At 40.9% G+C, this 23930-nt stretch overlaps 1 protein-coding gene across 1 annotated transcript in view; it reads right to left on the bottom strand.

Moving 5' to 3' along the window:
* Positions 1–494: 494 nt before the first annotated feature.
* Positions 495–23930, bottom strand: part of LOC105394415 — a 46106-nt gene continuing 22670 nt past the window's right edge. Inside the window, exons 12-26 of the mRNA XM_048629732.1 lie at positions 23467–23718; positions 15791–15907; positions 15331–15444; positions 14744–14834; positions 14042–14163; positions 13666–13753; positions 13332–13477; positions 11373–11511; positions 10350–10936; positions 9429–10094; positions 8781–9004; positions 8417–8555; positions 7992–8146; positions 1359–1503; positions 495–674 (exon numbers count right to left, since the gene is read on the bottom strand). Coding sequence (XP_048485689.1) covers positions 495–674; positions 1359–1503; positions 7992–8146; positions 8417–8555; positions 8781–9004; positions 9429–10094; positions 10350–10936; positions 11373–11511; positions 13332–13477; positions 13666–13753; positions 14042–14163; positions 14744–14834; positions 15331–15444; positions 15791–15907; positions 23467–23718 — 3165 coding nt within the window. The remainder of the gene's footprint in view (positions 675–1358; positions 1504–7991; positions 8147–8416; positions 8556–8780; positions 9005–9428; positions 10095–10349; positions 10937–11372; positions 11512–13331; positions 13478–13665; positions 13754–14041; positions 14164–14743; positions 14835–15330; positions 15445–15790; positions 15908–23466; positions 23719–23930) is intronic.

The raw sequence follows: 23930 nt of genomic DNA on the forward strand, positions 1-23930 counted from the left end.
ATTAGAGATTAAGTAAGTACCTATGAAATTAAACAGAGTGTTGCAAAAAGGGTAAGTATTGTAAGGCGAAAGGGGGTTACTGAGGCGATCATCCTAAATAACTTTATACTTTGTAAAACATAGCATGAACTCTTTAAATTTATCTTTCTATGTTAGTTTTCAAGAAAAAAATTATATTTTATTCATCAGGCATAAGAATCTGATAGGTATATTTTCACGACTTTTAGTAGTAAAAAATTCAAATTCATACCATTTATTCACACTAATTCACAAACATACACAATACAATACAAAACATAAAAATTAAATTTGTACTGGACTGACTACATACATACATAACTAACTACCTACATACAAAATCATGTCACCAAACAAAGTTAATAAGGAGAAGCGAATTTTCAAAAGTTTTTCCCTTTTGGTTTAATTTTTTGTAAGATAACATCCTGTACACTGTACAAGTGCCATAAAAAACAGATTCTCCAGTACCTCCAGACTCAATACTCGAAGAGATTTCCTCCACCCCACCTGTAAGCCTCCACATCACTCCCTGGAGCCACGCCGTCGCGCAGAGTCTTACATATTTTGCAAATGGCCGCCGCCAGCGTCTTGCTGCCTCTGAGGTCGAGGTTTGCATAGAGTGGTGAAGTGGGTGACTGCAGTGTTGATAGTGGTAGCTGTAATTTATTGTATTATTTGTTAAAAGCTGCGTACGGACCGGCCAAACGCACGCCAACGAACGGGTTTCGTTGACCTTCGTTGCTGCAATCTGCCCTCTATTATGTATGATAAATATCCATCGTTGGGCGTTCGTTGGGCATTCGTTGAGCCGGCCTGTACGCAGCTAAATACAGCTATTGAGGACCGAAGCAAATACTTCATTGGAGGGCTACAAATTTTCGTTTGGACAAGGTAGAAAAGTGTATAGAGTCTGCCATCAATATCTAATCCAGCTGATTGTATTTTTTTCATTGCATGTACTACTGGAGACGCAGTCTTATTGAAACTGGCTGTAAACGAAAGCACCAATGGATGCGTATTTTTACATAATATATTTCTTTAAAATTATAATTATAAGTGCTTTAATTTTAACTTTAAATTTAAGTATTACTTACAATGCATGCTGTATTCGCCTGTTATTGAAGATGCATTTATCATTTAACTGTTGTATTTTTATTAAGCATTAATTTAATGTAATCTTTGTAGGCGAATCAATAAATAAATAAAACACAGATTGCATTCAATATTGTGTGTGCCCGAATTGACAAGGAGAATTGGTCATGATGTTCTTATGATATAGCTTATCTAAGGTTTTCTTTCAAAGATTATGTTTAAGTATAATTTAATTATAAAAGATTTACCTTTTCAAACGCCAGCTGAGCTAAAGCGAAAGCCTTGGCGTACTGAATGAAATTATTCGAAGATTTCGATTTCGGCCATAAGTCTGAGAGAATAGAGTTCATTGTCGCACAGAAGAAGTCTTCACACGCTTTCGTTGATGAATACCTGTCAAGTAAGATAAGAAACATTTAAGGGCCCGTACAGGGTGACGTGCCGCGCCAATTTTGGGTTTTCAATGCTCTTCACACAGCACACGCAGTGACACGCACACATGTTAGTTTGCACAGTGGGTCGATAAACTTTTACTCGCCAACTTTATTGACAATTATGTTCAAGTACATTTTGGGTGATTTTAGGGTAAGTAAGTATAATTCTTACTTACACTGGTAGGCACCAGGAAAGAGTAGAAATTAATAGGGGTGCCACTTTTCTCCATACTCGGAACCCGATTAGATTTCTAAACAAATGTGGTATTTACTTGTAGAAAGGTAACTACAGGTATTAAAGTGTAGATAATAAGTTATACTAAGGGTGACAAGACTACGTGGATGCACCCAAGATCCAAGCACTGGCACCTGATTGACTACGCTATCGTTAGACGAAGCGACGTTTCCTGTGTCCAGATAACTCGCGTCATGCGCAGTGCACACTGTTGGACCGACCACCGCCTGGTTGTCACCAAGATGCATATCCGTCTCTCTCCTCCACGAAGGTCTCAGAAAGCGAAATGCTCACGTCTTAACGTAGACAAACTGACCAGTCTTCAAGTGAGAAAGAGTTACAGCGAAGCCTTAGCTAAGAAACTACTGTCACCGCGTGAACAGACAGGTGACATTGATGCTGACTGGAGTGTTTTGACATCTCGTATCCTGGATTCAGCTACTACCGTCTTGGGTCTAAAGGTTCGAAAGAACGAGGATTGGTATGACGAGAACGACGGAATGCTCACAGAAGCGATCGATAAACACCGACACCTGTTGCGGAACCAAAAGGATCGAAATTCGGCGGAAATAAAAGAGAGTAGCCAGGCACTCAGAAGAATATCTCGGGAAACTAAAGATAGGTGGTGGCTCAAAAAAGCCAACTATATCCAGTGGCTTTCTGAAACAAAACAGCTCGGGGAGTTCCACGCCGAGGTACGTAAGCTGGTCGGCACATCGTCTCACATAAAGGTACCTTTGCGATCCTTAGATGGGCAACACCTTCTTACAAGTAGAGATGATGTGTTAAACAGATGGGCACAACATTTTGAAACACTGTTGAATGTAGATCGAACAGCCGATCTACGACATATTAGCTTACTGCCGCAACTTCCAGTCTGTGAGAAGCTGAATAGGCCACTGGCACGCGAGGAAGTTGTCCTTGCTATTAAACAGCTCCACAACAAGCGCGCGGTGGGCATCGACTGCATACCAGCGGAGTTGTTGAGGTACGGCGGTGAGGAGTTACACACGCAGGTATGGGAGCTCTTTGTTCGTATGTGGGAGCTGAGGCGAGTCCCAAATGACTTTCTAGTGTCACGCATCAGCACTCTCTACAAGAGCAAGGGCGATCGCTCTGACTGTGACTCTTATCGCGGTATCTCTCTTCTCTCAGTCTGTGGAAAAGTCTTTGCCCGAATACTTTTAAACCGCCTTATGACATTATCCGAACAATTCCTGCCAGAAACCCAGTTCGGCTTCCGACCAGACCGAGGGACGTGCGAGGCAATTTTTGCAATCCGCCAACTACAGGAGAAGAGCAGGGAACAGGGTCAAAACCTATACCTTTGCTTCGTAGACCTGGAGAAGGCCTTTGACAGTGTCCCTCGTGAAGCCCTCTGGCTGGTGTTGCAGAAGGTGGGATGCACGGAGGATTTCGTAGAGCTTCTCAGACTACTACATGACAACATGCAATGCTGTGTCACAGTGGATGGCGAGCAGTCAAATTTCTTTCCCGTCACCTGTGGGGTGAAACAAGGTTGTGTTATTGCACCCACACTGTTCGCCATATACTTTGCCGTAGTTGTCCAGGAGGTTCTGCGGAGTTGTTCCCAAGGTGTCCATATAAGGTTCCGCACAGACGGGAAATTGTTCAACCTGGCTAGACTCAAGGCATCTACGAAAGTGTCGTACGCTATGGTTACTGAGGTCATGTATGCAGACGATCTTAGCTTTGCAGCAGATTCCCCAGATGGCCTGCAACAACTAATGACTGCTTTCCACTCTTCGTGCAGTAAATTCGGCCTGAAAGTCAGTGTTAAAAAGACAGAAGTGATGTCCTTGGACATGCACGGTCACGAAACACTGGCAATATATATCGGCGAAGATTTGTTGAAGCAGGTCGATAAATTTCGTTATCTGGGGAGCACTATTTCATCCAAGTGCGACCTTGACGCTGAAATTAACAGTAGGATCGGGGCTGCTGCCGCAGCATTCGGCAAGCTGAGTTCCAGGGTCTTCTGCTCACATGACTTGAGACTGGCCACAAAAATTTCGGTGTACGTGGCTATCGTGCTGCCGAATCTGCTGTACTCCTCCGAGACGTGGTGCGTGTATCGTCACCACATTCGCACGCTAGATCGATTCCACCTTAAATGTCTAAGAAGTATTATGAACATCCAATGGTCTGATCGCGTGCGAAACACCGAAGTACTGCGCCGAGCTAATGTTGGTGGCTTGGAGTCGTACCTAATGCGGCGACAACTTCGGTGGTGTGGCCACGTGGCACGTATGGCGGAGGAGCGGGTCGCGAAACGCATCTTGTACTCGGAGCTGAAAGAGGGCAAACGTAAGGTCGGTGGTCAGCTCTTGAGGTACAAGGATGTCCTGAAAAGGCACCTCAAAAGATGCGATATCGAACCCGCACATTGGGAGAGTTTGGCAGCACGACGTCCCGAGTGGAGACGATTGGTGAAGGCTAGGGTGGCTGGTTACGAGGAGCGCCGCAAAAAAGAATTAAATGCAAAGCGTGATGCACTGCGAGACCGGCCACCTGCGGCCATCATCTACAATTATGAACGCGGTGTTCTTACTTGTCCACACTGTGCGAGGAAGTTCACCGCCAAAATTGGCTATATTAGCCATCTTAAGGTGCACCAGCGCCAGAATTAGGTCTTGGCGCTGGTGCGCCTCAGGCGTCACAGTAAGTTAGGAGTCGATGGCAGTCGCCATGGCCGAAATCGGTCGGAAGGTCATCATCATACTAAGGGTATACTAAGCCGAAAGGGCATGACTCAAGGGGTCATTCTGAACAACTTTAGTTCTACGAGTTTTGCAAAAACGCGAAAAAAAAATATCGTTTTCCATGGTAAAAAATCACGTGTCAACAAAGTTTCTATGATAAAGTTTTTTTTGGTTAATTTTTAAAACTCGTAGAACAAAAGTTCAGAATCAGTCTCACTTGTTTTAACCCGACTGCCGAAGGAGGAGAGTAATGTTTTTTGATTGTATGTATGTATGTTTGTAAGTATATTTTTTGGTGGCAGAATAATATTTTTTCATATTTTTAGAGTTTCGTACCTCAAAAGGAAAAAAGCAACCGTTATAAGATCTCTTTGTTGTCCGTCTGTCTGACTGACTGTCTGTCACTGCCCTTTTTCTCAGAAACGGGTAAAGATATATCAAGCTGATATTTCGCATAGATATGAGGAGTACGTCTCTGCACCATACGTCATCATGATAAATTGGGGCTGATATTTTTTCCGGTTATTTTGATGGTGTAGGTAGGGTATCGTTGAATAGGTCTTTTAATATAATATGTATAAAAAAAGGTTAAAATATAATTATTTGGCTTTTACCCTTAAATTTGGGGACCACACCATAGACAAATCCTAATTTAAAAAATGATTTCAATAGATGGCGTGATTTTATGTTGGGTAACTCAGAATAAGAAGTGATGATATCTCAGAATAATAATGGTTAATGGTGCTATTCCGCTGAGCATCGAAACCGGTGGGACGCTAATGAAAAGTGGTCATGGAAATGCATCAGGGTAGACCCTGCTCCTAGAACAAGGCATGAGTTTGTGATTTGTGTGCGTGAAAAGCGAGGATGGAAACTTTGAATATTTTCTTGATTTTTTATTATTGATGCAATAACATATAATTAGTATTATTCTGAGTTACCCACCGAAGTCACCCCGTGGCAGGTTGACTAGATAGGTACTTTTGCAAATCACGCCATATATCGTTGTTTTTATAAGTGGCTACTGTCTATAGAAGAAATTCCGTCATTGACAATTTTACGTTACGAATGAATTTAGTAAACCCAGTAAACCTAACTAATCCAGAGGAAACCTAAAATATCTTACTCTCTCTCTTTGAAAAACATACTTAATAGCACAAACTCGATTCTATTCTATTCTCTGTGGGGGTGTAAGTACCTGCACCTGGCTCTCTCGAGTGGAACCTTTGTGCATATCCCCAAGGTCTAAACTGCCTTCCTAAGCTTGAACCATTTCCCACCACGCCGGTCCACTGCGGGTTGGTGGGTTCACATATCTAGATGTGCTAAATCTAGATATGCAGGTTTCCTCACGATGTTTTCCTTCACCGTTAGAGCGATGGTATACATTGTACTTAAGTTAAAAGAACTCATTGGTACATGTCAGCGCCGTGATTCGAACCCGCATCTCTTGCGTGAGAAGCGGGCGCTTACCCGACTGAGCTACCACCGCGCCCAAACTTTTAGCTATTAAATCTTTGAAATAAAATTCAGTCACCTCCGTGTTACTGCCCTCATCAGATCCTCACGAGACCATGCCTCAACCAGCACCATGAGACTGTGTTTTTGAATCCTAACCTAATCTTCCTACGTATTGTCATCACTTAGATCCATTCACTATATTCCTGCTCCTCATCCCAGGGCCGTGGGGAGGCACGTCAGCTTTTTAAAGACATCAGCAGCAGACTAATAGAAGTCTCAAGGGACCCTAGGGCTGGCACTTACCTATCACAAAGGCTAAGCATCGCTATATAGCGGGGTAACGCGGCCAGCGTCTTGGGTACCCTACCCGACAGTGGCAGCGATCTGGCCAGCATCTTCTTTTTAGTTTAATTTTAATTTTATATTAGTGAGTTTTAGTTAGGCATTAATAATTATAATTTAATCAAGAAGTACCATGGACTTAACTAATAAAAAACATTATCATTGAATTTATTGAATATAGTATAAGAATTATGCTTCCTCAATTTCAAATCAAATTATGTTGGTGTCATAAAAGTTGAAAAAGTGCAATGACAACCAATGTGCAGTGATTTTGTGTCTGTACACAATTAGATCGCGAGCTGTCAGTGCCGCCTAAACCGACGTGACCCTTCTTTGGAGGCCACCGGCCGACTGAGTCAAAAGTCACTTGTGTTTATGATTTTATAACACAGAAAGCCGCCATAGATATTTGTATGAAGATTTGAGGGAAAAAAATTGCTCAAGTTTGGGATTAATTTACACAAAATAGGTGTGTGTTTATTAAAAAACAAGGTATTTAGCGCCTAGTCCAAGCATTTATCTTTATAATTTGATAAGAATCATATGAAAATTCTTGATAATTACGACACAGTTGTTACAATACGGGAGTGTGATTTACTGGTTTTTCGTAATTAATTTACAGTTATCCATAAGCATTTACTTAAATTCGAATGATTCAGCACCTAGCTAGACTCTTCGGCTACCTGTGTGATTTTTTTCAAGGCTGTAGAGCATCATTTACTACATAATTCTATGACAATGCCAACCCTCGATTGCCTATTGCAGACCCTTAATGTAAAATATTTATATGAATAATTCTCGCAAATAAAGAAACAATATAAAATGGCGGACTGACTCATGCTATCTCGCCCTATTTTATATTATTAGACCTGTAAATATACATAAGAATTTCCTAAAATGTAAAGAACTGAGCAAAGCGAGGCAACACAAACCAAATCGGCATTAACCATTGGCTTAGGTTTTAGAAAATGCCGTTTTGTTTTGTTTTTTCTGGATTCCCTCGGTTCTCCAGGTTTTAGGAAATGCGAAATTTATGTGTTTGGCCTCGCTTCGCTTGGCTTTTTAGGGTTTAGGAAGTGCCAGTTTGTATGTTACCTGACAACAGGCAGCAGGAGCGCATCAAACATGTCCGTTCGTGCGTCACGCGTGCACATCTCACGCACCGCGTGCAGCGTGCCCGCGTGCGTGGCTATGCTCGCCGCGCACGCGGACAGCGCTGGCGAGTAGCTGTACTTAGCTTATATATGAGTAAAATATAGGAAGAGTCCCATGGAGTTTGATTTACAGGTACTTAATTATGGCTGCGACTGCTACACGGTATCTTTATCGACGTCGATAAACTCGTTTATGGTGAATCGCGTTAAAGTTACGTTTATCTACGTCCATGTACTTATGGCTGCAGCCGCTACATGGTTTCTCTATCGACGTCGATAAACTCATTTATGGCGAATCGCGACATAGTGTCGTTTATCATGGTCGATAACGACCCCGTGTAGCGGCAGCTGCACGTTCCACCAATCACGCTTTAATAAAGCACCGTATTTATGGCGAATCGCGTTATAATGACATTTATTTACATCGATAACGAACCCATGTAGCCGCTCGGCAGCTGTTAAATATAGTTGGTTTTCCTTTGTCATAGGGCCCATGCAATATTTAACACAGTTATTAAAAGAATGTACTAACCTGACAACAGGCAGCAGGAGCGCATCAAACATGTCCGTTCGTGCGTCACGCGTGCACAACTCACGCACCGCGTGCAGCGCGCACGCGTGCGTGGCTATGCCCGCCGCGCACGCGTGTAGGGCGGTTGACAGCCACGCGGGGAGCGGGGGTGATAGCTGGAAGGTATACAGGGTGTTATAAGAGGGGGTGAATAAAGTGGGTGAGTTAGGCGGTAAGTGAGAACATAATATTTTGTTCGACTATTTTTGGTAAGTTCGAGGTTTGTTTGTGATCACGTGATCAGTGTTAGGAGTAGATTTCTTTTAATAATATCCAGGGTAGATAGCGTAGGTAGGGGTAGATAGAGTAGGTAGGTATAGTTTCAATACAAAAAGATATCTGCCCCTAACCCGGGACCTACGGCATAGCAGTCAGAGTCTATTTACCGGCAGCGCGGGCAGCAGCGGCAGCAGCGCGGGCGGCGCGCCGGCGACCCCCCGCAGCAGCGCGGACACGGCCGGCGCGTGCGCAGTTAACGAGCTGCGTAGCACCGGCAGGGTGGAGGCGTAGCTTTGAAGAGCCGCGCTGTGGGGAAATATGTTGAAGTTTTGGGCAGGATGTGCCCGTAAAATGGCAATAGCCCCCCCCCCCCCCTATTACATTGGGACTAACATAACACTGGCGAAAAGTGGGTGCAGCAATCCACCTCTGCCTACCCCGCAAGGGAAGTCCATTAGTACAAGGTGTGAGTGTTTGTTTGTATTGTATTTTATTAGGTATCAAAATAACTTGTTTTGCAAAACCACTCACGTATATTTCTCCTGCACATCGCTCCCGACATCGTTCTTCAGTAACACCGGAAGCACCGCCATTAGCTTCACTTTATCATCGTTTCTCACTTCCGGTATCATCCGGAGCCACCATAGACCAGGGTTGGAGGACAATTGGAGGTCACTTGTGTCCAGGAATTGTAGGTCTGATAGTATTGCGCAGAGTTTCTCTAACGTTAGTTGGGATTCTAGAGTGGGCCACATCTGGAAGTAGATTTTACTAAGTACAGGATGTTGCAAAAAGGGTATACTAAGCGGAAACCTACATGTGCAGCATGGTATATCTAAGCACGAAACTGAAATCAGGATTTCAAAATTCGCGAAAAAAAAAAAATTTCCATAGAAACTTTGTTGGTCACGTGACTTTTTACAATGGAGAATTATTTTTTTTCGCGAATTTTTAAATTCTGATTTCAGTTTCGGGCTTAGTTACCCTTTTTGCAACCCATGTATCAAAATGCGACTATTATAAATAACAGTCCGGGTCGTCAGTAAAACAAAGACGCCATATTTTTACACGTGCAAGTATGATGGAATATATTTTTTTCATTCGTTTCTTTATTAGGTACCGGGGCACATACCTACACTATCAAATTAAGAATGTCGAAAAAAATTAAACAGAACATACCTGATCAACAGTCTCAACCACTTTCCTACATATTACTCCATCACATTCCAACCTGCCGAAGTGTTTCACCACATCATGTATCAACACACATAACCCCTTCATTTCTACATCCATCAGTATATTACTCTCTAAGAAATACCCTGCAAAAGATTTCACGAAAAACCGACAGAATTTCAAACCTTCTTTTTCATTCGAACTATTTTCTTGGCATGCTAAAATCAAACCTTTGACTTCGGCCGGTTTTAAAAAGTTAAGCGATACAGTTAGTACGTCTGTCAAATATGCCATTTTGGATTTTAAGAAGTCTTGGATGTAATTCGATTTGAATAGCTTTAGCAATTCTTTCGGCCATCTTTGCATAAGTTCACAGGTTTCTGGTATCAATAAACTAGTAATTTGCTTTAGATTAAATATCTTGAGCATTTTCTTCAAAGCGTAAATGATTATGGCGTCGTCAGGTACAAAAGTTTTCTTCAATATATTGTTTGTTATCCTTTTTAACGGCAGATTTTTACACCAAGTACCAAAGTTGTCTATTACTGGTCTTGGTGTGTTTTTCCAAATGAAAGCGAAGGATTTTATGCATTCTTCAATATGTTTGTGCAGTTTCTTTACGTGAACTGGAGTGGTCTTGGTTATAGCCAGATTTAGGAGCTCCAATGTGACCTAAAAATAATAAATTAATCAAAAACCGTCTGTGAATGACGGAAAACTTTATTAATTATAATATTTTATGAAACTCTTTAGAAAACCTCGGTCGGACATTCATAATTTCCATCCATCAAATTATTGGTTGTCTGGAAGAGACCGCTTTTAGCGATAAGACCGCCTTTTATTTAAATACCTATATGTTATTTCAGTTTTTACTGTTTTAATTGTGTGCAAATAATGTTTATATTAATGATTTTTCTTATAACTTACCACATATTTCAGCTCCAACATAGCATCTGCGCATTCCGTCATGAATTTGTAAACAATTTTCAAGCAAAATTCAAACGTGTAACGTTTTAAACTTCCATCCAATAACTCTTTGATCACGGTAAATACTTTGAAATTATCCGCACTGACTATTTTAGCACAAACCTCTGCTGAAAACTCAAATGACTTTCTTGCCTCTGAAAGCACTAGAAGATACTTCAAAGCATCCATTTTAGTATCTTTCAGCAACTCCAAAACCATCTTATCAGTCTCTGGAGTTCGACTAAAAATGTCTTTAAAAGTGTTCACAGTCAATTTGACAGTTTTTTCCAAATTCAATTCGTCAAACATTACACTCGTCAAAGTTTCAAGTAAGTCTTTAGATGTGCACTCAAGTGTTTCTTGTGTGAATAAAACTGAGGTTTTGGCGAAGCATTGTGTTGCCTCTTCGTATGTTATATCGAAATCCGTCTCGTTGGTTCTTAAGATTGAGTTTAGCAGTTTTGGCAAATATTCTACCACTGAACTGTTGTCTTTGGACGCTGCTAAGGCTGTTTCGGCCAAGTCCAATCCCGCTCGTTTTGTGATTGCTGTGAAAATATTTATTTATTTTAGTAACAAGAACAGTTACAAACACCAACTATGGTATAGCTATGTTTGTCTTTTGTAACGTAAATTTGGTTTACGAGAGGTTAGACGAGTAAGGCTGAGGCCATAGAGTTTTGAACCACCTTAGAAGAGGTCTATGTCCAGCAGTGGACTATAATTAGCTATTCGTTATGATAACTTTAGTTAAATAGCAGATGACCTTCTACATAATACATAATCAAACCTATCCCTTGCAATCAATCAGTCAAAACGGCTAAACTGATTGTAATGAAATTTGGTATGGACTTCATACCAAATTTCATTACAATTGATGGAGTTAGCTGACACCCTGGACTAAAAAATAGTGTACTTTTTCCCACGGGAAAACTTTTTAAGGTGAAGCGAAGCTTGCGGGAACAGCTAGAGTACATAACTTACAGCTCTGGCTTCCCATCATGAGGATAGCGTGTTCGACCACCGCCCGGAGCGCCTCCGAATGAGGATCCCGCAGCAGAACTGTCTCCAGCATCAGCGCCAGCAGCGCGCGCACTCCGGGGGACCGCTCCAGTGCTATGTACTGGGAATAATATACAGACGTCTATTAAGGGAAACGACAACAACAGCGACAACACAACCACATCGACATTTTGTCGCTGCCACAACGCAACTGCAAAAAGCCGCTGTCACACTATTCACAAGTAACCACAGCTTGACCACATTATGTCGCTGCGACGTGGTGTGGTTGTGGTACGTGTGAATTGACGCTTATACTGGATATCACATATGCACCCATTTCTATGCGTGCCCGAAATTTCTGTAGGAATTGACACTGATAATGACAGCTGGACGCAACAAATGTATTTATTTATGCTTTTATTGCACAATTTACAAAAGTAGATGAACAATCAGGTGGACTTAATGCTAAGAGCATTCTCTACCAGTCAACTTGCAGGAGGTTCAGGAGCAGAAAGTAGGGAAGTGCAAAAATAAAATAAAAATCACAATCAATCAATGGATCTCACAAAAAAAATGAATGAACTCAAAAGTGTGAAACGCTCAACCTTTAGACTAGTTTTGACACGTGCAGAACGTACCCTTGGGGAATCCTAACTAATATTATAAATGCGAAAGTAACTGTGTCTGTCTGTCTGTCTGTCTGTCTGTTACTCTTTCACGCCAAAACTACTGAACGGATTTGAATGAAATTTGGTATACATACGGTCTAGACCCTGGGAAAGAACATAGGCTACTTTTTATACCGAAATTCCCACGGGAAAACTTTTTAAGGCGAAGCGAAGCGCGCGGGAACAGGTAGTCTAATATAAAAGAGGTCTGTGACTGTGAATATTTGTTTATTATGAGATTAACGTTTTAGGTAGCCTAACTGTTATTATCGTAGAACAAAAGTTGTTCAGATTGACTCCCTGAGTCCCTTTCTTAGGCTCAGTATACAACTTTTGCAACAACTTTTATTTTGGTGGAATTTAATCGGTGAACTTCCGAAAGAAAATACATTTAATTGCTTCAAATTTGGTTCATACAATGCCATTCGATCATGTTTCATTTTATAAATACATAAGTACACCCAACAAACAACCCTTTCCACCAAACAAAGGTTGGTTGGAAGAAATTGCTTCTTGGCAATAAGCCCGCCTCTGTATATACTTACTACTTTTAAGTCCATTTTTGTAACTGTTTCTATTATTATACAATAAAGTGTTTATAAATAAATAAATAAGTAAACATTTATTTCGGCACATTTTATTTTACCTTACAGGTTACAGGTATGCAAATATTTATAAGCATTGACAGCATATTATATATTATATTAAACTAAACATACTCCACTTACAGAAAATATACAATTAAACAGCTGTGCAATGCTGTAATACAGTGTGATAGATTAGTTACATAATTATTATGTAAATATTATTATGTACATAAACTTCAGTATAAACAGCTGTTTCATCCGGGAAATTAAAACATGAAGGTTTGTTTTGTCTTCTGCCACGTGTTCATAGCAATGGTTCGAAAAAACATTTGTTTATACGTAATATATTATGCACACGATTGTACTCCCCGAAGGGGTAGGCATGGTGACTCGCAAATTGACGTCATAGTTCGCGAGCCGTATCACCGTTTTTGATGATTAGGTACATTGCACTTAGGGTACACAAACACACCTGGAATCTAGATGTGTAGGTTTCCTCACGATGTTTTCCGTCAACGTAAAAGCACGTGGTGTAAAATTAAATTCCATATTTCCATAGAATGGCTACATGGCAGGTTTCGAACCCACGGCCTCAAGAATGAAAGCTGAGAAGACCTTATCCGTTACGCCACCAAGACCACACAAGAATATACTACATAGTTAAAAAAACTCTACAATCTACTCACAGTGATCAAATCCCGCACGCTATCCACACTACAGCACCCGGCGGCGGGCGGGGCGCTGGCCGTATCGCCGCGAGCGTGGCACCGTGTCAACTTGTGTAGTACTGCGGATAGCGCGGTCTGGAGGGTTGGGTCCGGGCGGGAGGATACTGAAATGTAGTGTTATACAGAGTGTTCTTTAATTAAACCAAAATATAAATAACGCTTTAAAATAAAAAATAGTACAAAAGGCAGCCTTATTGCTTATAATTATTATATTCCCAGCAAGGTACTCTTCTTAGTGGTTTCACTACACTTTGGTAGGTATTTTGATAAATAAATTCAAATTTGTACTTACAGTTCGCAGAAATGATAAGTAGCAACGAATGCAACGCTTTACTGTCTTCGTGTAGGAGAGCTAGATCTAGTATGCTCTCTAGGTTTAACTGTAAAAAAATATTAAAAAATAATATTATTGAGGTGGCCATCTATTTCACTTCTATTGTAAGAAAAAATATATCTTAGAACCATTGATTAAAAAAATATAATAATGATACCGATTTTTATGAAATATAGCTGAGAACAAAACCAGACACAGACACCTCTAAAACTCAAACTTATAACACGCGGTATTGAAGAAAAGACTCTTTCTTATGTCTCTCTTAAAGGCCTGTGTCCAACTGTAAACAAATATGGGCTGATGATGATGATGATGATAGTCTTATTCTACTCACCTTATAACTCTTTCCATCGCTCGGATTCGGTATATTTAAACTCAACTTTTCTTTCAATTTTACAATCATCAGTTTATCACTATCAATGTTATTGTTTTCATCGATTTTGTGGCCAAATTTACCTGAAAATCAAACTATAAAACACGCACTCACGCCTTGTACTAATGTACTCCCTTGCGGGGTAGGCAGAGGTGCATTGCTGCACCCACTTTTCGCCAGAGTGTATGTTAGTCCCAATGTAATAGGGGGCGGGCCTATTGCCATTTTACGGGCACATCCAAGACCCGAGAACAAATATCTGTGTTTAAACAAATATCTGCCCCAGCCGGGAATCGAACCCGGGACCATCGGCTCAGTAGTCGGGTCACTAACCACTACGCCATTCGGTCATCAAACTATAATGAATAAAAATCTTTATACATTATTTAAAAAATATTGAAAACAAAATTTGATAAATTTTCTAGGCGTTTCACAGCGCAAAACATCTGTTAAATTATACTGTCTAAGTTTTTGTGGAAAGCCCCGTTTAATCTATCTACATAACTAATCTTAATCTACGGGGTTTTCAAAAAGACTTCACTTTTTTACTAAGTCTACTATACATATACATATATATACATATATATTGGCAGTTGGAAGGTCTCAAATGTGGCCATAATAAGATAAATGAGTGTTAAGATTCTAAGTACGAAATAGACTCACCCATAAACAACAGGACATCTCGGTGAAGGATTTTGGCAAATTTACCAGAAATATCTTTCCTTGATCGTATTTTGTCTACTTTGGATATTATCTGTAAGCAAACAAGGTATTATTTAAAACGGCGTTAGTATTTAAATATAAATAAATCGCATTTACAAATAACAAATGCACTAATTTCTATGACGACCAGAAATTTGTATAGGAATTATTTTTTTTGACACTGATAATGGCAGCTGGACGCGGACGGAACTAAATGTATGAACCAAAAGTTGATCTTGTGTCATATACAGGGTGTTGCAAAAAGGGTATACTAAGCCGAAACCTACATGTGCAACATGGTATATCTAAGCCCGAAACTGAAATAGAGATAGAAACTTTGTTGGTCACGTGACTTTTACTATGGAAAAAAAATATTTTTTTCGCGAATTTCCAAATTCTGATTTCAGTTTCGGTCTTAGATATAACATGCTGCACATGTAGGTTTCGGCTTAGTATACCAATTTTGCAACACCCTGTATGTCTGTGGGCTGACAACTACTTTTGCAACATTCTGTATTTATGCCTTACAAGAATAGACAAGAACTTACATCACAAATGATAGATTCTTCGGAACTACACCTGTCCCTAAGTATGATAGTCTCCAGTTTTCGTAAAGCTCTTGATAATGTTTTCGGTTCTACGTCGTCCCTTGAAAATATCACCTGAAAATATTAAAAAATCATCATCATCTTTCACATCATATTTTCTGACACTGACTTAGTACCTACGTAATTTTTTAATTTATTTAGATTTAGGGTTACCATAAAACTCGATACAATGTTACCCTTGAAGACCTTCTACCCTTCTGAAGGTACAATTTAGTATTGTCAAAAAATTAAATCATAAAGTCAAAAATAAAGTCGAATTTCTAAAAACGAACAGCCTGTGTGCTTTCCACAATTCGACATTCTAGGAATTCTACCGGCGACCATGTGAATGAATGAACGAATACTGTCAATGAATGAATAAAAGCAATGTTTGTCGATTTAAAAAATCTAAGAATAATACCAGTAAAGCAGTCAGCGTGCTCTCCACATTCTTCATGAGAGAGTCAGGAGCTTCCATCAGTGTTAGACACGACGCGCACAGAATACCCTCGTCACGACAACGGTCTATTTGTAGATTCTGTAACAATTTGTGGATATTAATTAATAGATGATAACTGATGTCGATTCTGAAGGCAGAAATTCTAATTTTAACGAAATAATTTTAACATTTACGGAAAGCGTAAGCATAGAGTCGAATTTTAAACAAAGAAATTAAGGTTTTGACAGCTCTAAATTTAGACTTTCTGCCTTCAGAATCGACATCACTGTGCAGACTGTTAGATAAGTAGGTATAGTGCCACAAACTTATCTGTTCCGGTGAGAGCGAACTAAATTGGTCCATACCTCATTACTTACTAATGAATTTCATATTGACATGACATAGATTATATGGACCAATTTAGTTCGCTCTCACCGGAACAGATAAGTTTGTGGCACTATATGTTCCATGGTGAACCAGATTAGCAATAGACAGAGACAGAGTGACGTCACGAACGTCGACGAGTGTTGCTTACTGTTGTGTACTTCTGTTTTTAAAAATAAAACGACAAAGTTCTAAGTCACAAAAAGTTTATTAAAAGTTCTATCGGGTTACATATATGTGCATTAAATGTTATCCCAATTATCAGTGCAGTATTAACGTCAATATTAGTGTTACTAAAGGTGCCTAAAGGATATATTGTGGACATTAATTGTGGGTACCTCTTAGTTCCTAAAAGTGTGTTTACCTCATAATCGCAAAATTTAAAATTGAAAAAATCACTAACAGCGCCATCTAGGGATCCCGATATCACAACGGACGCTAGTGACATCTATTGCAATCATAGTGTACTTGCTATCTCGGTGGTAAACTAATTACTCTCACGATCATGACCAAGTGCGGTGGCTGTAAGAAATATATAGCTCGGGCGGATATCGCTAAGTGTGCGAAATGCACTAAATGCGGTACCGTGTACCACCCATTCTGCCTCAAGGGAGGCGAGGAAGGCACCCCCAACTGGGTGTGCCCGGGATGTGTATCCGGGAACCCGCCGCCCGCACCCATCGTCGATGCTCCCGTTGCTGAAGGGATGGATTCCCTGGAGCTGCCTGAACCGGTTGTGTCCGATGGCCGCCACAACTCCACTGCAAATGACACCACGGAAGAATTTAAAGTGGAGCTCGGGCTGGAGATCCGCCTGTTCCGCGAGGAGCTGAGCGCCGTGCGGGAGGAGATCCGCCTGTTCCGGGCCGAGGTCAAGGACCTCAAAAGCTCATTCGCCGCAACAGACGAACGGATCAGCACCCTGGACTCTAGGGTGGATGTACTGGAGAAGTGGGTGATGGAAGGTTCGGGCTCCCGACTGGAGGCTGTCATCGCTGAGCTACGATTAGAGCTCAACGAAAAGGACCAGGAGCTGCTGGGCAATGACGTGGAGGTCAGCAACCTCCCGGAGGAGAACGGGGAGAATGCCACCCATATGATCATGGCGGTGGCGACCAAGCTGGGCGTCACGCTCCGGGAGAGCGACATCGTCAGCGCGGAGCGGGTGGGAGCAAGGCGCCGGGCGCCGGGCGAGGGGGGGGACGCGGGCGCGGGGGCGGCGGGCCGGCCGCGGCCGCTGGTGGTGCGCTTCACGCGGCGCGCCGTCAAGGACGAGCTCACGGCCGCGGGCCGCGTGCGCCGCGGGGCCACCTCGGCCGACCTCAGCCAGTCCTCAGCGCCGCGCCCCTTCTACGTCAACGAGAGGCTGACCAAGTATAACCGCCAACTGTATTACCAAACGCGGGATGTCGGGCGACGTCTGTCCTGGAGGTTTCTCTGGACCAAGAAGGGACGCATATACGCCCGCCAGGGACAGGACACACCTCGACACTGGATACGGTCAGCTGATGACATTAGTCGTGTATTTGGAGTCGCGTCATAAACCGCTCGTTGACCATATTAGCTGTCCTTTATTGATACTTTTTTGCCTGTTTGTGTCTTTGTTATGTGTTATTTGTACTACGTGCCTATTTTGTTTTGTACTGTATGTGAATATTGTATCTTATTGTTGTACCACTTGTACCCCAGTCACTGCTCTGATTGAGTTGCTGCCCAGACGTCAAACTGTGCCCCAGTTCTCTAATATAGTACTATGTTATCCTGGCATTATAATTTTTAAAACTTCGCTATACACAAGACTTATTATCATTCCCACGCTCGAACGCAAAGTTACACCTTATTATTATTACAATAGTCCCCACGCACACATCATACATATCACAAACATATCCTATATATACATTATATTATATTATCTTATACGTTATCTTATACAAACTATCTACATTTCTATATTATGTACAGAATGACCGGTAAAAACAAGTCATTATTAGTTGGGCTCTTTAATGCGGGATCATTGGGCACAGGGCATGATGAACTCATAGCCACGGTACTGCGCTATGATGTTGACATTATGGCTATCAACGAAACTTGGCTCAGGGAAGGGGAAATAGACCGCGCGCCCGTCATACCCGGCTACAAACTACGCCACACACCGAGACCCCCAGGTAAGCGCATGCGAGGTGGAGGCGTAGGTATGTATGTGAAAACGGGTCTTAAGGTAAGATTTCGCACACATCCCGCCGCGGCCGGCGTCGAACAAATCTGGTTAAGTTGTACTGTAAACACAATTAAACTGATTATCGGAACTGCCTACAGACCGCCGTGGCAAGACTGTAGTACATTCTTTGATGCGTTAACGGACAGTATAACAGCTTTCACTAATTATGACCAGATTATTGTGCTGGGTGACTTTAACATTAATCTTTTACCTAATAGTACTGACTACAAGAGGCGTCATTTTGATGATTTTGCTCATACTGTTGATTTAAAACAGTACGTAACCGATCCTACGCATTTCACCACCAGCAGCGAAACTTTAATAGATGTCGTGTGCTCTGACTCGGATATTAAATGTTTAAATGTCGACTACATACCTACCCTAGGAAAGCATGCCTTTATCACGGTAGAATTGAATATAAAAAAACCTAAACCTTTGCCCCGATGGATTACTTACCGGCCATTAAAAAATATTATCTTAGAACAATTTAACTCTGACCTAAATTTAATTAATTGGGAACATATTAAAAGTTTGGATAATGTCAATGATATGGTAATTACGTTTACGGATTACATTATAAAATTATTTAATCTACATGCTCCCGAGCGCACAGTTCGTGTGAAGGGCGCCGACTACCCGTGGATCACTGATAACGTGAAGTACATGATGAGTTTGCGAGACGCAGCCCATAAACGGTTCCGTATCACTAACTCCGCTTCAGATAACAATTACTATAAGGACCTGAAACATTTAGTAAATGCAGCTTTACACAATGAAAAGCGAGCATATTTTCAGTCCAACATAAACAACAATATAAAAAACTCGGCAAAATTATGGCAGAATCTTAAGAATACTGTTCTCCGTAAACACAAAAATGACTGCCTACCTGATAGCTTTAGTGATCCAGACATAATTAATAAACACTTCCTTGACATTCCAGGTAACAATAACATCAATTTATCAGATATAATTTATTATGAATCTCACAGACATGGCACATACAATTTTAATATTTCACCTATTGACGAGCTAATGGTTGGCAAAATTATTAATAAATTTAAATCTAATGCACTCGGTTGCGATGGTATATCTTTGGATATGATCATGCTGACGTTGCCACGAACCCTAAATATTATCACTTTCATAATTAATTACTCTATTAAAACTTCAACATTTCCGGATCCGTGGAAAATTGCACTGGTTAGTCCTATACCCAAAATACCTACTCCGAGTCATTACAAAGACCTACGTCCGATAAGTTTGCTATCATGCATGTCAAAGATTCTAGAAAAAGCTGTGTATAACCAAATGTCCCACTACCTGGAGGTTAATGGTATTCTGCCTGATGTACAGTCCGGTTTTCGTCGAGGCCGCAGCACCTCTTCTGCCCTAATTGACGTGGTAGATAATATACTGGCTTCCGCGGACAAGGGTATGTCCACCATTCTCACTTTGTTGGATTTTTCCCGCGCTTTTGACACTATCAATGTTCCGCTGCTGATCGCAAAGTTGACATACTATGGTTTTGATGCTAGTACGGTCAAATGGTTTTACAGCTACCTAGATAAACGCTCACAAATAGTTAAGCTTAGGAAATGTGATGGCAATACAGTTGCGTCTGCTGAGTATCCAGTATCCAGAGGAGTCCCACAAGGATCTACTTTAGGACCACTGCTATTTATCCTTTACGCTAGCGATATCACCAACGAAATTGTAAATTGCAAATACCATATCTATGCTGATGACCTACAATTATATCTATCGGGATCCCCATCTGACGTTAACAATACTTGTGATCTTATAAACCAGGACTTAGACCGTATTGCAACTTGGTCTAACAAAAATTTTTTGAAACTTAATCCTGATAAGTCAAAATATATTGTAATTGGCTCAAGGAAACAAGTTCAAATTACTAATATCAATAACCCTAATATAAAACTAGCAGGAGTAGATATTGAACAGGTAACCGAAGCTCGTAACCTAGGTCTAACATTCGACAATTATTTACGGTTTGAAAAACATGTAACTGAAATGGTCAAAAACTGCTTCTTCAGACTCAAGACACTTTATAAAATTAGAAGTTACATTAATGTTAATCTGCGAATACAGTTATGTGAGTCGCTTGTTCTTTCTAAATTAAATTACGCTGACACTGTATATGGCCCATGCCTGTTAAGAAAAACTGAAAAACTACTACAAAGGGTACAAAATGCCTGTATTAGATTTTGTGTGGATATCCCCCCCCGCTCCCATGTTACCCCTTATCTCAACTCTTGCGGGCTACTGAAGGTAGCTGCCAGACAGCGGCTGCACCTAGCTGCGCTTCTGTTTGGTGTAATTAAGTACAAATCACCCCAGTACCTATTCAACAAACTTGCATGGTCACGCGACTATCACACAATTAATACTAGAGCGTCCACTTATCTTATGGTCACACCGAAGCACAAAACCGCTTTGTTTCGCCACTCGTTCCGTTATGCAGCCAGCTTCATATGGAACACGCTGAGACCACCCCTTCGTGACCTGAAATCAATTACCACTTTTAAATATCGGTACAGAATGATCCTACTTGAAGAACAACGAAAAGGGCCATAGGAAGTTTTACCTACTTCTTATGTATTCACGCATAGCAAAGGCTCGATGTTCCAGACTGCTTGGCTGCAGGCTGCACGCAGTAGATCATCACGTCAACATCATAACTTTTGCTGTTTTTTCTTTTCCGGTTGGTTTACTGCCTAAGTTTCCCCTGAAATAACATTAAATATTTATTCTATTTTTTTATATTAATAAATAATATTGTTAAATAATGTAATAAATTTGTACTACTTATTATAATTATTATGGTTCATACTGTTTACACCTATTTTTTATTGTTTACACCTACTACATTCCATCTATTATCATTACATCTATATTCTACCCATCGGCGTCAATACATCTACCTACTTCCAATTTCTGTGTATTGACTTCGCAACAGTAATAAATAACAATACATATTTTCTTACCTCTCTTTTTTAGTCAACGCTGCCTTCATTACAAAATGAAACGAACACTATACATATACATGTATCACTAGTATCCACTGGTGTTTAATGTTGGTTGTTGCTAGCTGTTCGTAGGGTGCTCGGTATCCGGGCGTGGGTGCGCGGTCGCCGCCTCGTCCCGTTATCTACGCACGGCTGGCGGGATGACGCGGGCGCACTGAACGGGTCGCGCCCGGATACTGAAAAAAATATTTTACGCCGCTGCAGGCTGTGGGTGCCGTTTCATAATGGCCTATACCCACCTACATAATATAGGTATATAATGTATTCGCGATATCCGGACCGGCTACCTACTTACTATACTGACGTACTTTTATTTAAACTCTTATCATATTATGTTATGCATTTATATTGTACCTATTGTATTATTTATCGTTTATTAATAAACTTAGTATTATGCGTCTTATTATTTATAAATATATATATTTTACTTAATGTACCTACTTACTTATATCTACTTATACACCTACCTAGCTTACTCAAATATACACACATTCCACACATACACACATACACACATACACACAACACAACCCATCCTAGTTAATATACCTCGCGTTCGTGACTGAGGTCACAACACTAAGGGCCAGCTGAAAACCAGCGCTGTGGCCTCTCTGGCCATAGCACACGCTGAGCTGGTGCCTTTTTGACGCTCTGGACAGCAACCTTGTTTGTTTATATTGTATTATTTTGTGTTTTTTCATATATATTTTTTGTAGTATTCTTTTGTTCTTTTTGTTTCTGTTTTTATTGTTCAGTGCGTCAAATAAATGTTTCTTTCTTTCTTTCTTTCTTTCTTTCAATATAATTTGCTAAAAGCGTTTAAAAAATACCTTATAATTATTTTCATGGTCATTACATAAATAAATATATATTATTATTATTATTATTATTATTATTATTATTACTTATAAACTAACACTAGTATAAGAACATTGTTTTACTAACACATCTATGAACTATGTTGTTTGATTCAATAAAGATATAATAATAATTACAGCATATTTAGAATAAGTAGAGCACTTTTTACGAACCACATTTTAGTACATGAAGATTTAGTTTAGCTCTGATATCTTAGAGTAACGATATTCGAGCAAGATGGTGTGTCTGTGTCACATTCAAAAACAAAACAAAAACTGATCGCATGTCAAACCATTTTAAACCTAACCTAATAAATAAAATAACAAATCACCTCAGAGGTAAACAGTAGTCCTCTTTTTAACTTACTCAAAATCAGACCTCAGAAGTAGAAGTGGGGTGTTATTTGTCGAAACGTTTCTTTTGCACTGACACTCCATTTTTTTTTTTTTATGTAGCCATTTCAGTGTCCCACTGCTGGGCAAAGGCCTCCCCATGTTCACTCCACACGTCTCTATTGTCGACCACCTGACGCCAATCCGGCAAAAATCTGTCCAGGTCGTCCCGCCATCTCCGCCTAGGTCTACCTGGGCGCCTGCGTCCGTCGCTCGGCCCCCACTGGGTTATAATTTTTGCCCACCGGTCCGGGAGCATTCGCATGACGTGGCCTGCCCAGGCCCACTTCAGCTTAGCGGTCTGTGCACCTACGTCTTTTATGCGAGTGGCGGAGCGCAGTGTGGTGTTTCTGACGCGGTCTAGCCTGGTCACACCCAGTATGCTACGCTCCATCGCTCGTTGGCAAACCTTCAGCCTAGACTTCTGATGTTCCGTCAAAGACCAAGTCTGAGCGCCGTAGGTTAGGACGGGCAGGATACACGAGTCGAGGAGCTTCCGCTTGAGCGATAATGGTAGCTCTCCCTTCATTAAAGATTTCATAGACCAGAAGCTTTTCCACGCGTTTTCAATCCGTCTTTCGACTTCTTTGTCTTGCCGGTTATGAAATGAAGCTATCTGGCCTAGATAAAGGTACTCCTCGACATACTGTATCTCCTGACCATCTACCTCAACCCTACGTTACGTACGACGTTACGACACTCCATCTAGTTCGTATTAAAATATTGTTGTCTTATAACTATCCCATGTTATCTTACCTCATAAAAACTCATCAATCTCTTCACCAAAACTCGCGACAGGCTGCCGTCTTCAAACATGCAGTTCTCCTCAGCCGCACTCACCAAACTGGTCAAACACAACAACTGCCCATCACTGAGGCATATCTCTGTCGCGTCCAACACTAGTTCTAGAAAGATCTCTATGTATTCTGAGACGTAGTCTTTTACATTCTCTAGCTGGAGTATTTGGGATGTAAAGTTAAGGAGTGTGCTTAGGTGTTGACTGGTATTCTGTGGGAGAAAATATTGTATACATTATTGCTTTTCCCGTGGAATTTCCGAGAGTAAAATTATCCAGGGAATAAGTTTACGACATGCCAAATTTCTTTAAAACAATAGTAGAATTAATGTGGAAAGCCTACTACAGAGTGTTATAGCGTTCCATGGGATATGCCTATGGCCAGCAGTAGACGAATACGGGCTGATGATGATGATGATGACAC

The sequence above is a fragment of the Plutella xylostella genome, chromosome 24 (genome assembly GCF_932276165.1).
Source record: "Plutella xylostella chromosome 24, ilPluXylo3.1, whole genome shotgun sequence".
Lineage (NCBI taxonomy): Eukaryota > Metazoa > Arthropoda > Insecta > Lepidoptera > Plutellidae > Plutella > Plutella xylostella.